The sequence below is a fragment of the Otolemur garnettii genome, unplaced genomic scaffold (genome assembly GCF_000181295.1).
Source record: "Otolemur garnettii isolate 467f Iridium unplaced genomic scaffold, OtoGar3 scaffold00105, whole genome shotgun sequence".
NCBI classification, from domain to species: Eukaryota; Metazoa; Chordata; class Mammalia; order Primates; family Galagidae; genus Otolemur; species Otolemur garnettii.
The window spans coordinates 2,173,628-2,190,436 of NW_003852500.1; the positions used below are offsets into that span (position 1 = coordinate 2,173,628).

The window sequence follows — 16,809 nt, forward strand, 5'->3', positions numbered from 1 at the left end:
ATTTGCAGAGCTGGGCTGGATCTGATTTAACACTTCCAGTATCATTTAACATATGGGGAAACTGAGGCACAAAGAAAGAAAAGGACCTTTTCACTCAAAGACATGTAGAAAGTTTCTTTCCCTTTCTTTCTTTTTTCTTTCTTTCTTTCTTTCTTTCTTTCTTTCTTTCTTTCTTTCTTTCTTTCTTTCTTTTCTTCCTTTTTTCTTGAGACAGTCTCATTATGTCACCCTTGCTAGAGTGAAGTGGCATCACAGCTCACAGCAACCTCTAACTCTTAGGCTTAAGCGATTCTCTTGCCTCAGCTGGGACTACAGGCACCCACCACAGTGCCCACCTATTTTTTTTGTTGTAGTAGTTGTTGTTGTTTAGCTGGCCTGGGCCGGGTTTAAATCCCGCCCAGGCCAGCTAAATCTGGTTAGGGTGCCAGCCTCGGTGTATGTGGCTGGCACCCTAACCACTGTGCTATAGGCACCAAATCAGAAGGTCTGGTTTCTTAATATATGGACTGATGTTTTCTCTAATATAATGTGACCCTCTCCAGTGATGTTTTAACCAAAATCTAAACAGCAGAGAACTTTGAGCTATGTTTGCCCAAACTGTTGGCAAATACTTTTTCTTTAGGACCTTTATTTTTTCAAACAGGTCAAATTCAAGAAGTCAAAAACAAGGTCCTCATTCTCAGCCAATATACAATAATTTCTTTTTATTTTAAGAGACAGAGAGGCAGGGTCTTGCTATGTTGCCCAGGCCTGGACTCAAGTAATTCTCCTACCTTGGGCTCCCAAAATGTTGGGGTTTCGGACATGAGCCACTGTACCTGGCCTATAAGTCTATTTTTAGGTCATATCCAACTAGGGCAGGGTTTCTCAACCAGGGAACTGTGGACACAGGAGATGGATCATTCTCGTGTGGGTGCCCTGTGCCTTGTCAGGTATTGAGCAGCATCCCTGGTCTCCATTGGATGCCCCTAGCAGTCTCATTCCCAGTTGTGGCACCCAAAATGTCTCCAGACACCAACATGTATCCCCTAGGGGACAAAATCACCCCTGGTAAAAGCCACTAGTCTAGACAGACAATTATGACCAAGCTGTGGCTCAGTCCATTTTCTTACCTACAAGAAATAAAAATCTCACGGGCAGCCCAGAGTTTGAATCTTGGTGTTTGACTATTCCGGTTATGAAATCCTAGCTTTATGGCTTTGGGCAAGTGACCGAACCTATCCATGCCTCAGTTTTCTTATTTGTAAAGTGGGGGCTTATTAGAGAAGCCTGTAGCTGGGCACTTAGAGCTGAGGTCATTGCTGTTATCTCTGTATGGCTGTAGGCATCACTGCCATGGCATGGGGTGTGGAGAAGATGTTGCTGGTGATTGGCACCCAGGATGGCATTGTGGCTGTGTGGGACATGGAAGAACAGCAGGTGATCCACCTTCTAACTGGACACACAGGTGAGGCTCGGGAAGTGCGGTTTATGGTCAACTTATTGCTAGTGTCCCACAGGGAACAGTCAGTCACCAAAGCCCCTTTCTCATAGATTCACTTCTCTGTGTTAGAACCCTGGTTTTGTTTCTGCATCAATGAGCTAGAGCTGCATTAAAAACCCATTCCCACAGATACAAAGGGCTTACTTAATTTATTTATTTATTTTGAGACAGAGCCTCAAGCTGTCACCCTGCGTAGAGTGCTGTGGCATCACAGCTCACAGCAACCTCCAACTCTTGGGCTCAAGTGATTCTCTTGCCTCAGCCTCCCAAGTAGCTGGGACTACAGGCACGCGCCACAATGCCTGGTTATTTTTTGGTTGTAGTTGTCATTGTTGTTTGGCAGGCCTGGACTGGATTCCAACCCACCAGCACTGGTGTATGTGGTTAGTGCCTTAGCCACTTCAGCTACGGGCTCCAAGCCAGATACAAAGGGTTTAAACAAGCTGTTTCTTTAGCTAATCTTCTGTGGATTGGCAATTCAGGCTGGGCTCAGCTGGAAAGTTCTTCTGCTCATGTATTTGTAAGTCTTCATAGCTTCTACATGCTGGAAGGGATGAGGCAGCTCTCTGGGACTTGTTTTGTAAAGACACTAATCCAAGCCTTAAGGGGTCTGTCTTATGACTTGATTATCACCCCGAATCCCCACCTTCTAATATAATCACATTAGAGACTAGGTTTCAACATATAAACTCTGGGGGGACACATACATTCAGACCACAGCAACCATATACTAGAATAAATAGTTTAAAATTTGTTCATATTAGGCTATTTCTAAATACTTGCTATTATGAATAATGCTGGGATGAACCTCTTTTTACTGTAATCAGTATATTTTCTTTCTGTTGAGTATTTCCAGTGAGTAGGAACCCTGAGTTGAAGGGTATGAACATTTCTGTGGTTTTGAGAAGTGTCATCTTGTTGCTTTCTGAACAGTCTATAGTAGGTTGAAACATCCTCCAATCCCAAAGTTCCTAGCATTAGATGTTTTCATTTTATGACTTTTTTCTTGGGTGTGTATGTGTGTGTGTATATGTCTATATATCTATATATCTATAGATATATCTATATATATATATCTATATATATCTATATATCTATAGATATATCAAATCAGACTCCCTTCATTTTATTGTTATCAGAGTCACTATTTTCCCAAAGGTCTGTTCAATGTTTAAATTTTCTTTTGTGTGAACCATCTGTTCATACCAGCCCCATTTTCCAATGGTGATCTTGATTTATTTTTTAAATCAATAAACTCTTATTATTTGTAATCAGAATAGTAATTAAGTTATTAGGAAAAAACTCAGTAATTAAGTTATTAGAAAAAAAACCCCAAACATCACATACACACACACACACATATATATATTATGGAAAGCAAAAGTTTCCTATCTCATAGTGGCCATCTAGAGCTGGTTCATACCAGCTTAGAAGAGCTGACCGGAATTTTTAGGACACTCATGACGGGGTGTCAAACGTGGCTATTATTAAACATTAAATCATAAAAACTAACAGATTATTAAGACATTAATAAATTAAAGAGGGTAATAAATGCTCATAACTCCTCGCTTCTAATTATTTTACTGCACTTTGCTGTTATTACCTATGCTCTTCACTACTGTATCCATGTGGAGAAAGGAAGGTGCAACTGAGCATCTCACCTCACTACTCTAGAGCAGCAGTCCCCAATCTTTTCAGCACCAGGTACCAGTTTCATGGAAGACAATTTTTCCACAGACCAGGGCAGGGGAATGGTTTCAAGATGATTCAAATATGTTGCACCTCCACTTCAGATCATCAGGCATTAGATTATCATAGGAAGCACACAGCCTAGATCCCTCACGTGCATAGTTTACAGTAAGGTTCATGCTACTTTGAGAATCTAGATCTGATGGGAGGTGGAGCTCAGACAGTGACGTGAATGGTGGGGAGCAGCTGTAAACACAGATGAAGCTTTGCCCGATGCTCACACACCACTCACCTCCTTTTGCACAGCCCTGTTCCTAACAGGCCGTGGACCACTACCAGTCCATATCCCAGGGGTTGGGGACCACAGCTCTAGAGTACCTCTATCCACAGTCAATGATATCATGTTAATGACTTGAAATTAACCATAGTGACAGTATTTATATCATGGAAATTGGCAAACACTACAAATCACTGCTGTCCAGAACTTCCCTTAGAGAGCCAGTTGTTAAATATTTATCCCCACATCATTGTTCTAACTTTCCTCAGAGGGTATTTAGTTTATATTCCTTCAGATTATATAAACATAGGTATATAAAATATGTATTTATATAAGCTTTTGCAACTGGGTTTTTTTCAATTAACATCAAGTATTTTACCTCTTTCCATATGTATAGACAGTAGGTCCTTGCTCAACATTGATAGTTTCTTGGAAACTGTGACTTAAAGTAAAACAATGTACAGCTTAAATAACATCAGATAATGTCTCTTCATTCAACATTGTTTAGTTATAACATTGATGAGGAAAAAAATTTGTTTTGTTATACATTATTTCACATCAAGTTACAATTTCCAAGGACCTACTAATGACTTTAAATAAAATTTTATATATGTGTATATATAAAAAGTTCATCTTAACAATGATATTGTGTTCTATTTATGAGGACATTTATATACCACTAGCAAATTTTTCCTAGTCTTATCCAGACATTGCTCTGAATAGGATCATGTATTTTTACTTTTTGTAAAGAAACAGAACGTGCTGTTTTACATACTGAGTGGCAATTTGCTTTTGTTACTTAATAACATATTGTGGTATTTGCGAGGTTGGGTTCAAATCTTGGCTTATTACATATGAATTATATAGCTTCAGACAAGTTACTCTATTTGACCATTCCTGTATCTATTGAATGGAAAAATAATAGTACCTCATAGCCTGTAATCCCATCACTTTGGGAAGCTGAGGGGGGATGATTGAAGCCAGGAGGTTGAAACCAGACTGGACAACATAGCAAGACCCCATCTTTACAACAAATTTTAAAAATTGGCTGGTACAAGTCTACACTCATAGACCCAGTTAATTGGGAAGCTGAGGAAGGAGGATCACTTGAGCCCAAAAGTTTGAGGTTATAGTCAGCCTGTAGTCCCAGCTACTTGGGAAGCTAAGGCAAGAGAATTTCTTAAGTCCAAGAGTTTGAGGTTGCTGTGAGCTATGACACTACAGCACTGTACTGTGAGAGTGACATAGTGAGACTCTGTCTCAAAAAAAAAGCCCTTCTACATCTTTACACATTTTGTTGTTACTTGTGTAAGACACATTCCTACAGGTGGGATTTCTGAGTCAAAGCGTATGTATAATTTTCCTTTTTCATAGCTTTTTATTTTGAAGTAATTATAGACTCACAAGAAGTTGCCAAAATAGTACAGAGAGGCCCTGTAGATCTTCTATTCACCTTCCCACAATGACAACATCTTATGTAACTATAGTCTAGAACATTATTCAAAATCAGGAGACTGTACATTTTAACTTAAATATTACTAAATTACCCATCAAAAAGTTTTATCAATTTATACTGCCATCAGCAAGGTAACAAAATAATTGATTTCTTGTGTCTTTGCCAGCATTAAAGTGATTAATCCTTAAAAATTTTTGCCAATATGATGGGCATCAATAGTGAAAGATTGGTGAAACACTGGTGTTTCATTTTCATTTTTGTGATTATCAGTGAAGTTATGCATCATTTTCATACACTTACTGTCCACTTGTACTATTTCTATAAACGTCCCATTTGTAGTCTTTGTCAAATTAGTAAGTAGGTTATTTGGTTTTTTTGTTTTTTTTTTGAGACAGTCTTACTATGTCACCCTCTAGAGTGCTATTGTGTCACAGCTCACAGCAACCTCTAACTCTTGGGTTTAAGCAATTCTCTTGCCTCAGTCTCACAAGTAGCTGGGACTATAGGCACCCACTACAACACTCAGCTATTTTTTTTATTGTTGTTTTTTATTGTTTTTATTTTGTTGTTGTAATTGTTTGGCAGACCCAGGCCGGTTTGAACCTGCCAGCCCTGGTGTATGTGGCCGGCACCATAGCCACTGAGCTACAGTATTGAGCCAGTTATTTGTATTTTTTGTTTGTAAGAACTTTTTGTTTATTAAGGATCATCTCCATTTGTCTGGCATATGTTGCAAATATTTTCTTCCAATCTATCATATGCCTCTCAACTACATCTTATCATCCAGAAGTTTTACATTTTTATGAAATCCATTTGGTCAACATTTACCTTTTATGTCTACCAAATTTTGTGTTTTTCTTAAGAAATAAAAATTATAGGAGAACCTCTGTAATTTTTCCAGAATTTTACCCTTTTAAAACATTTATTGATTTTAGATATTTCCTGGATGCTAAATCTTTATAAAATTCAGTTATCTTAGTTTATTACAGATTCAACGTCTGGGCAACTGATTAAATTCCCACTAATTGTTGCACTCTTAATTTTATTTTGCCACATTCCATCATTTTCAACTTAGATATGTTCAAATCCATGCACTTTTTCTTTGGTAAACCAAGGTGTTTCCAAGCCAACAGGCATTTTTGTAGTTGCAAGGTCAAAATATTCCCAGCAAATGAACATACTAATCCCCACCGGCCCCCTGCCTCCTTCAGGAGAGGTGAGATGTGTGAAAGTGTTTGCCAAGGGGACCCTCGCCATCTCTGCTTCAAGGGACCACACGCTGCGCTTGTGGAATTTACTTTCTGGCCAAGAGAAATTCACCATTTGGGATGGAGGCCCCCAAATTCCCACTGAACCTCAGATCTGGAGCCTTCATGTGGATGAAGCAAAGAAGGTTGTATATTCGACATCTGGCTCAAAGGTAACAAACAGCTGCCCTGTTTGTAAAGGAAAACTGAGAGCAAGGCATTCAAAAGCAGAAATAAGTTGTTTCTGTAAGGAGGGGCTCCCTTATATGGGGGGGAAGAGTGTAGATAGGGGTATGCAATCATGTAAAAGAGTGTTCTAAGAGGTTTCAAATTTCATAGTTGGCGTCCTGATAGTTCTTTCTGACCCTGAGATTTAAGGATGTTCATCTTTTTTTTTTTTTAAGAGACAGAGCCTCACTTTGTCACCTGGTAGAGTTCTGTGGCATCACAGCTCACAGCAACCTCTAGCTCTTGGGCTTAGGAGGTTCTCTTGCCTCAGCCTTCCAAGTAGCTGGGACTACAGGCGCCTACCACAACGCCTGGCTATTTTTTTGTTGCAGTTTGGCCAGGATCAGGTTTGAACCTGCCACCCTCTGTATATGGGGCTGGAGCCCTACCCACTGAGCCACAGGCACCACCCCATGTTCATCTTTTTTAATATAGTCATTTAGTGCTATAAGTTTCCCTCCTGGCCTTTTTTTACGTCTGACATGGCAGTGTTGAAAATAAGATACATAAACTATAAAAAAGAACAGATCTGGCATTTGATTCAGGAAAACTTGCAGTCTGGGTCTCCTACTGAGAGGTCGCTTCCTTTTTATTCTATTAGATCAGTGCTTGGAATCTGGAAACTGCAGAGCTGGTTTTCCGCATTCTGGGAGATACCTCTGATCCCTGGATGTGCACGGCCATGCTGGCTTCTCAGGCCAGACTGGTGACAGTGTCCAAGGGTGGCGTGGTCAGTCTGTGGAGTTCAGCCATGGGAGAACTGCACGGGAAACAACATTTGTCCAGCATCAAAGAAGAAATACCAACCTGTGTGGTCGCAGTCCAGAAACAAGGAAAGCTGGTTACTGGGTTTAGCAATGGCTCTGTCTCTTTGGTAAGTAACTTTTCTGACTATGATGAGAAAATTAAATCAGCTTAAAAGTGATCCAATATCCTAGAAATTGGGAGAAATTATCTTGTCTTATATCAGCATTTTGGGAGGTAGAGGCAAGAGGATTGCTTATAGTTAAAAGTTCAAGACCAGCCCTGAGCAAGAGTGAGACCGAGTCTCTGCTAAAAGCAGAAAAATTACCTGGACATGTTGGTGCAGTCCCACCTGTAGACCCGCTACTTGGGAGGCTGAGGCAGGAGGATTGCTTGAGTCCAGAAGCTTGAGGTTGCAGTGAGCTGGGATGATGTCATTGCTCTCTAGCCAGGGTTACAGAGCAAGACTGTCTTAAAACAAACAACAAATAAACAGAAAGGAAAACAAGCAAACAAATAAAAATAATTACAAAGAATCATCCCCAAACTCCACATTTCTGGATCTCATGGCCTTATGGCCTGTGAGCTCTCAAATCACCAAACCCAATAAAGAAAGATAGTCCTAAGTCATTTCATCACATCTCTCAGTTGCTTGGCTTTTACTCACCCCTGGTAGTTCTTTCTGAGCCTAAGACTTGAGACCTTTTATCTTTTTTAATAAGGAACTGAGACTTTGGGGTCAGACTCACCTGAGTTTGAAAATCTCAGTCCTGCCTTTAACTAGTTATATTCTTGGGCTAGCTCAGCCCTGTGAAGCGCTCTAAGGTATCACAGCAGTGAACTGGAAATAAGGTCTTCAGTAAACTCAGATTTCCGCATTTAGGACTTCTTACATAATTTGCTGGTGGTGCTCCATCCATATCCCCTCAACATTCTCCTCCATTTCTACAGGCTGCTAACTTTAAGTACCTGCAAGTCTGCACCTTGGTGGTCTTTCTTTCTGATGCTCTCTCCTCCACCCCAGCACACTTGGCCTATGTGTTAATGCTCCTGGGAGTAGCTGAGCCTTTCACCAACTACTGAGGGAGCTGGTAGACAATATTCCAACTCCTGATTCCTCAGTGGGGACAACTCTGAAGAATATTCTGCATTCTCTTCCAGAGCTCCCCAGTAGGGCTGAACTTCAGTTGTCCACACTAGTGACTGGTTTGATGAACCACTTTTATTGGCTGCCTTCTCTTCCCTGTCTCAATCCTCCACTCCCTACCAGTACTTGCTGGGAGCCACACACCCAGATAAGCTAATTGCACTCAAATACTATTTCTGTTGCTCTTTCTGGAGGAACTCAAACTAGATTCCTAGAAAAATGTAGAACCTGGCTCGGCACCTGTGGCTCAAGTGGCTAAGGCGCCAGCCACGTACACCCAAGGTGGCAGGTTCGAATCCAGCCCAGGCCCGCCAAACAACAATGACAGCTGCAACCAAAAAATAGCCGGGCGTTGTGGCGGGCACCTGTGGTCCCAGCTACTTGGGAGGCTGAGGCAGGAGACTCGCTTGAGCCCAGGAGTTGGAGATTGCTGTGAGCGTGATGCCGTGACACTCTACCCAGGGGGACAGCTTGAGGCTCCTGTCTCAAAAAAAAAAAAAAAAGAAAGAAGAAAAGAAAAAGAAAAATGTAGAACCTGGAGTAGAAAGTTGCAGACTATAAAGTAGAGAGAGAACTCCCATGATTTGGAAAGCTGATGGTTGGGCTAAGATGATTAGGGGGTGTCTGGATCTCATAGTGCTCAGATCCCAGTCCTGCTGAAAAAAGTCTTAATACCACTCTCAGAACATTTGAACAAAGTGGGGAAGTGGATTTACTAAAGATGCAGCAGAGCCCATATTCAGCTGAAATGCAAATTAGATTGATCCAGATCCTTCTATACTAGAAGTCCAACAGAAGGAGCATGTCCTTTTATAAAGGTAAAATTTATTTATTTGAGGCTATACTGTTCTTTTACATACAATCCCAAAAGATTACAAAAATTACAAGAAGGAAAAAAATCAAGAACAAAAATAATCAATAGAAGTAGATATACAAATAAATCTAATGTTTAAATGATCAGATAAGAAGTTTCTAATAGGTTGAGCATAGTGGCTGATGCCTGTAATCCTAGAGGTCTGGGAGGCTGAGGTGAGTAGCTCAGGAGTTTAAGACCAGCCTGAGCAAGAGCAAGACCCTGTCTCTACTAAAAATAGAAGAACTAGCTGGGTATTGTGGGGGACACCTGTAGTCCCAGCTACTCAAGAGGCTGAGGCAAGAAGATAATTTAATCCCAAGAGTTTGAGTTTGCTGTGAGCTATGACATCACAGCATTCTTCCCAGGGTGACAGTCTTAATGAACAAAGTTTAAAATATTTATGATAGGGAATTTCAAATTTTTAATATCAAAAATACAAAGAAGGACCAAAATGGAAATGCTAGAAATAGAAAAAATTCAAAGTCATAAATCAAGAGTTCATTTGATGGGCTTACAAGCAGACTAGTCAGTTCAGAGAAAGCCCAGTAAACTTAAAGACAAGTTAATGGGAATTACACAAACATAAACATAAAGAGAATAAAAAACAATGAGGGGGAAAGGAACAAGGAGTCCGAGAATTTCAGGACAACATCAAGTAGTATAAAGCACACTTAAAATCCATGGAGAGGAGAGAGAGCGATCATGTAGCAGAAAAAATATTTGAAGAGATAATGGTTGAGAATTTTCCAAAATTTACGGAAAACATCGGCCCAAAGATATAACAGCTCATAGAGTCCCAAGGATAGAAAGAAAAAAAAAAACAAATTTAGTGAATCATAATCAAATTGGTAAAAACCAAAGACAAAGAGAAAATAGTAAAAGCAATTTGAGGCAAAAAGATCCATTACATACAATGAGTGCCAATGATCTGATTTACAGCCGGCTATCATCATTAACAATGACAGGAAAACAATGAAATGACATTTATAACTTGAAAGAAATAACAAACAAAGCTTGTTGACGTTGACTTCTATATCCATTGAAAATATCCTTCAAAACTGAAGGCAAAATAAAAACAGTTCAGACAAACAACGGTTGAGAAAATTTGCCTCTAACAAATCTTTAGTATAAGAAATGGTAAAGATGGCTCAGTGCCTGTAGCTCAATGGTTAGGGCGCCAGCCACATACACAGGGGCTGGTGGGTTCGAAACCGACCCAGGGCCTGCTAAACAACAATGACAACAATAACAACAAAAAATAGCCAGGTGTTCTGGCAGGCACCTGTAGTCCCAGCTACTTGGGAGGCTGAGACAATCGCTGAAGCCCAAGAGTTTGAGGTTGCTGTGAGCTGTGACGCCACTGCATTCTACCAAGGGCAACAAAAGGAGACTCTGTATCAAAAAAAAAAAAAAAAAAGTGGTAAGGAGTTTTTCAGATTGAAAGGAAGCTCAAACAATGAATGAAGAACATCAGATAAGGTAACTAGAAGAGAACGTTCAGCAGAAAGTTCTCTGTGTCCTTTATTTTATCTGAGGCCAGAATAAAGAAGCTGAACTAGCAATTACCCAAATATTCTAGAACTATTATTTGGTTGTGAGAAAAGCAGTCTCTTCAAGCCAGAATTCCTAGTCTCCAAACCATGACTTCTCATCCAGCCCTTAAATGTCCAAGCCCCCAGTGAACCTCAAGATTCAGAGCCACTAGACTTGCAAGCTACAAAGTGAAGGTCACATATGTGTGAATTATGAACTTGGTGTTGAAATAAAATAAACCTTAGAGCAAGAGCGTTTTTTTAAAATTTTATTTTAGTTTATAAATTTTTTAAAATGTTATATTTAGAGACAGGGGCTCACTGTGTTGTCCAGACTAAAGTGCATGGTGTGATCATAGCTCACTACAGTCTTGAACTCCTGGGGTCAAGTGATCCTCCTGCCTCAGCCTCCTAAAACACTGGGATTACAGGTACAAGTGACTATGCCTGGCCAGAACAAGAATTAAGAAAAAATTTTTGAAGGAAGGAAGGGGAAGGAGAGAGGGGAAGGAGAGAGGGGAAGGGAGGGGGGGTGGGTTGAGAGAGAGAGGGTTAATAGGGGGACCACACCTATGGAGCATGTTGCAAGTACAAGTTGGCTCTATCAGGTGTAGAACACAAATGTCTTAATGCTATAATTGGGTAAATGAAGTGAAGGCTATGTTGATTAGTAGGATGTAAGCGCTCCACCCTTAACCCTGTACAAATGCTTGACAGGCATCCTTGACTTTGCACAGGTTTCCTCCGAAGGAGACAGATTACTGGAGAAGCTCCCAGATGCTGTGGGGTTCCTGGTGGTCTCTGAAGATGAGTCCCTTCTCGCAGCAGGTAGCATTTGGCTCTGCTTTCAGAAGATCAAGGAAGCCAATCGGGATGGGATTGGGGGTGGGAACAAAGAAGAGTCCTAGGGGAGAGGTTGGCAAACTTGTCTTGCAAAAAGGCCTCATGGTAAACATTTTTGCAGTCCAAATGGGATGTTCTCTGCTATTATGACTCAACTCTGCCCCTGTGGCACAAAAGCCATCGTAGACACTATTGATTTATTTATTCATTTGTTTGTTTGAGGCAGGGTCTTGCTCTGTTTCCTAGGCAGGAGTGCAGTGGCCCAATCCTAGTTCTCTGCAACCTTGAACTCCTGGGCTCAAGCAATCCTCCCATCTCAACCTACCAAGTAGCTAGTACTATAGGCATGTGTCCCCATGCCCAGCTAATTTTTATTCTTCTGTAGAGACAGCATCTCACTTTGTTACACAGGCTATCCGTATACTCCTGCCCTCAAGTAGTCCTCCCATCTCAGCCTCCCAAAGTGCTGGGATTATAGGCATGACCCACCCTGCCTCATCTAGACACTATATAAAAAGTGTGTGTGCCCCTGTGCCAATACAACTTTATTTATAGACACTGATGTTTGAATCCCTTATCATTTTCACTTGTCATGAAATTTTAATCTTACTTTGATTTTTTGCAAGCATTTAAAAATGTAGAAACTGCTGGGTGTGGTGGCATACCCCTGTAATCCCACTGCTTGGCAAACTGAGGCAGGAGGATTGCTTGAGCCCAAGAGTTTGAGACCAGCCAAGCAGGACCTGGTCTCAAAAATAAAATAAAAATATGGACACTCTTCTCAGCTCACAGGCCATACCAAAAAACAGGCAGTAGGTTGGTTTTCATCCCTGGGCTGTAGTTTGCCAACCCCTGTTCTTGGGGGAATCTTCTGACCTTTCTGAGTTTCAGTTTGTTCTCTTTGAAATAGGAGTTATCCTCCCTGCCAGATAATCACGGGATAGAGTGAAGCCTGGTTCAAGGATAGGGGAGGAATGCTCTGTGCACAGATGAGCCAGCCCACACAACCCCTAAGTTGTTAGGTTCTTCCATTCTAGCAGGAGAGAAGAACAATTAGGTAGCCACAAGAAATTCTGATTGGTAGTATGACAAGAAAAGAATAAAGGGCTCTGCTACTTGGGAGGCCAAGGTGGGAGGATCCCTTGAACCCAAGAGTTTGAGTCCCACCTGAGCAACATAGAAAGACCCCATCTCAAAAAAAGGTGGGGGCTAGTGTACAGTGACTAATGCCTGTAATTCCAGGACACTGGGAGGCTGAAGTGGGAGGATCCCTTGAGGTCAGGACTTTGAGATCAGCCTGAGCCAGAGCAACACCCTGTCAGGTAGTGACCACATTGGAAAAAGCAAGGTTAGTAGGTAAATCTTTATCCTCTAAGACAGACTGATTGGAGACTGATTGATATATATCCTCTATTCTGTTCTGAAAGAGTCTTTGGTGGTTGAGGTGTGTATAAAATGCAGCACTGGAGACTGAACGAAAGAAGAAAGAAAAGCGATGGTAGAGACACAAAATAGAACCAGAATGGAGGCCAAGGGCATCAAGGACAGAAATATGGAATAGCTGGGCTTCGAGTGTGGCTCTTTCCAGCTCAATGAAAAGACGGAGGGAGCCTAAGGGAAGTTTCTACATTCACAGTTTTGGGAACCAACCTGTTGCTTAAGAGATATCCCCTGATCCTGACTTAGCTAAGATCAGGCAAGAATTTCATTTAAGTGTCATAAATAAAATTGCAGTTTGAGGGTCTCCAAGACCACTTCAGCTTCCATGATTTGCTCAGACTCACAGAACTAAGCAAAAGCAAAAGCTGCCATACAGTTAGTTTACAGCAGCAACAAGATACAGATGAAAAGCAGCAGAAGCTGGGCTCAGTGGCTCATGCCTGCTCTCAGATACGATGCTGCCCCGTATTAGAACATCTGTCTATTTGCCAATATAATTTTGTTTCTGAATATCTGGCAGAATTGATGGTGCACCTATCTTATAGCAAATATTAATAGTCCCTATAAAAAAGCAGGGTGCCCACTTGAATGGGAACCACGTTCCCCTAGCACACTCAGCACCTAAGCTGTTGGTACCAAAGGAAGTGGACAACTCAACTGGTGACTCCTAGTGTTTCAAGGATAAAACTCTCTCTCCCTTTTTTTTTTTTTTTTTTTTTTGTTTGGAGATAGAGTCTTGCTTTGCCACCCAGACATGAGGTTCAGTGGCATGATCATAGCTCACTATAGCCTCAAACTCCTGGGCTCAAGGGATCCTCCTGCCTCAGCCTCCCAAGTAGCTGGGACTACAGATGTGCACCACCACACTCAGCTTTCTTTTTTTTTTTAAGAGACAGGGTTGCTCAGGCTGGTCCCAAACTCCTGACCTCAAATGATCTTCCCACCTTGGCCTCCCAGCGTGCTGGGATTACAGGGGTTAGCCACCGTGCCCAGCCCATCTGTCTCCTTTATGGGGCTTCAGTGCCCTCCGTAAATCTGTCTTTCGTACACATCCCTACCCTGCTAGGACAAAACTAGTTCACTCAGATTGTCTTTGGAATGCAAGTGAGTAAGTCCCCTTGGTCAGGTTTGCCAGATAAAATACAAGACCTTCAGCGAAATTTGAATTTCAAATAGACAATAAATTAAGTTTTTAGGGTAAATATATTCCATGCAATTATTATTATTATTATTATTGAGACAGAGTCTCACTCCATCACTCTGCATAAATTAGTGCCATGGTGTCATAGCTCACAGCAACCTCAAACTCTTTGGCTCAGGTGATCCTCTTGCCTCAGCCTCTCAAGTACCTGGGACTACAGGCACCCGCCACAGTGCCTGGCTATTCTTAGACACAGGGTCTTACTCTTGCTCAGGCTGGACTCGAACTCCTGAGCTCAAGCGTCGGCCTCCCAGAGTACTAGGATTATAGGCGTGAGCCACTGCTCCAGGCCCCATGCAATTATTTTGGATATACTTATGTGAGTTTAAAAAAAAAAATCAAACTTCATTGTCTATCTGAAATTCAAATTTAACTGGGTGTCTTGATGTTTATTTATTTGTTTGTTACATCAGGCCACGCTTTCTCATCCTCTCTTCCTCCATCTCCTCCTCCTTTGCTCCTTGCCAGCCACACCAGCCTCTTTGCAGCTCCTCAGATATGCTCAGGACTTTCCTACCTCCTGGCTGCCTCTTGCTGGTCCCATCTTTCCAGTGGCTGCCACCTCCTCAGCTTAAAATTTCTGGAGCTGCTATCACAAACCACCACATAAATTAAGAGGTTTAAAACAATAGGGATTGATTCTCTCCCAATCCTGGATGCCAGAAGTCTGAAATCAGGAGGTTAGCAGGGCACGCTTCCTCCAGAGGCTCCAGGCTCTCCCAGCTTCTGCCAGCATTCCTGGACTCGTGGCGCCATGGGCCCAGGCTCTGTCTTCACACTGCTGTGTCTGTATGCTATTTTCTCTCAAGTCACCCAGCTCTCTGCCTTCTTTGCCCTTATCACAAGTTGTAACCATTTAATTTTTGTCTCTCCCTCCTCCTCTTCCTTCCCTCCTCCCCTTCCTTCCAATGTATTTATTGAAGGCCTCTGTGCTCAGCTGTGTGCTGGCTTATGAAATACCATGATGAGCCCAAACAAGCAGCCTCTGCCCTCCAGAAACATAGTCTCATGATAATGAATAATCATAGAGGCTGGGTGAAGTGGGTCATACCTGTAATCCTGGTACTCTGGGAGGTTGAGGCAGGTAGATTATTTGAGCTCAGGAGTTTGACACAAGCCTGAGCAAGAGTGAGACCCCCATCTCTACTAAAAAAAGAAAAAAACTAGGCTCAGCACCTGTAGCTCAAGTGGCTAAGGCGCCAGCCACATATACCTAAGGTGCCGGGTTCAAATCCAGCCTGGGCCACCAAATAACAATGACGGCTGCAACCAAAAAATAGCTGGGTATTGTGGCGGGCGCCTGTAATCCCAGCTACTTGGGAGGCAGAGGCAGGAGACTCGCTTGAGCCCAGGAGTTGGAGGTTGCTGTGAGCTGTGATGCCATAGCACTCTACCCAGGGGGATTGCTTGAGGCTCTGTCTCAAAAAAAAAAAAAAAAAGAAAAGAAAAAAACTAGCCAGGAGTTGTGGCACCTGTAGTCCCAGCTACTCTGGAGGCTGAGGCAAGAGGATTGCTTAAGCCTAAGCGTTTGAGGTTGCTGTGAGCTATGACACCATGGCACTCTGCCCAGGGTGACACAGTGAGACTCTGTCTCAAAAAAATAAATACATAATCTTACAAGTTTCTTTAAAACAATTGGTTACTGTGAGCATCCCCACCTCTGTGCCTCAATCATCAACTAGGCCTACTGGCACACAGCACGTGCTCCCAAACCTCTCTGTTGATGGAACACATTACCTGCCATCTCCTTCAGCCACAGGAGGAGTAATCCCAGTCCCTCCCATTTCAGGTTTTGGAAGATCTGTGAGGATATTCTTGGCTGACTCTCAGGGCTTTCACCGATTCATGGCCACCGATCTGGAACACGAGGACACAGTAGAGACGGCTGGTTTTGGTCCTAAGAACAATCTGATCGTCACTGGGTCCCGTGATACACTCATTCAGGTGAGGGGAAATCCAGGAGTCCTCATCCTCACCTCCGCCTCTTGAATAGAAAATGTGATTCTTTAGAGCCTTTTTTTTTTTTTGGTCGCAAAATATAGAAACCCACAAAAAATGAGTGCAGGCCAAATAGGACAGTTCATTAGGAGATTAGGAGGTTACAGGGACGCCTCTTACACCAGTGGCAGACCTGGGTGGGAATTACTAAACTGTTCAAAGAAGGAAGCAGTGTTCCCAACTGAACCCAAAACACTGGGCAGATTTGGGCCTTCAGAGGGCCACAGGGTTGTGGGGGAGGAAAATTCTCCATAAATTCAAAACTGTCAAAGCTAGCCAGTAAAGCACATGGTAACATTTCAGTCTTAGGAGCTTGTTAAGTTCTGTTTGTTTGTTTGTTTTCTCCTTCTTATATGCTACTTTTTCAGCTTTTTAAGAAATTGAAAAGGTTTGGCGCCAGTAGTTAAGTGGTTAGGGCGCCAGCCACATACGCCAGGGTGGCGGGTTCGAACCCGGCCCAGGCCTGCTAAACAACAATGACAACTACAACAACTACAACAAAAAAATAGCCGGGAGTTGTGGCAGGCTCCTGTATTACCAGCTACTTGGGGAGGCTGAGGCAAGAGAATCACTTAAGCCCAAGAGTTGGAGGTTGCTGTAAGCTGTGATGCTGTGGCACGCTACCGAGGGTGACATAGTGAGACTCTGTCTCAAAAAAAAAAAAAAAA

At 42.2% G+C, this 16,809-nt stretch overlaps 1 protein-coding gene across 1 annotated transcript in view; it reads left to right on the forward strand.

The window, feature by feature from the left end:
- NWD1 (NACHT and WD repeat domain containing 1) overlaps positions 1–16,809 on the forward strand; it is a 77,526-nt gene that overhangs the window by 45,133 nt on the left and 15,584 nt on the right. The window contains 5 exon segments of the mRNA XM_003796628.3: positions 1,325–1,447; positions 6,117–6,325; positions 6,982–7,254; positions 11,397–11,487; positions 15,933–16,087. Coding sequence (XP_003796676.3) covers positions 1,325–1,447; positions 6,117–6,325; positions 6,982–7,254; positions 11,397–11,487; positions 15,933–16,087 — 851 coding nt within the window.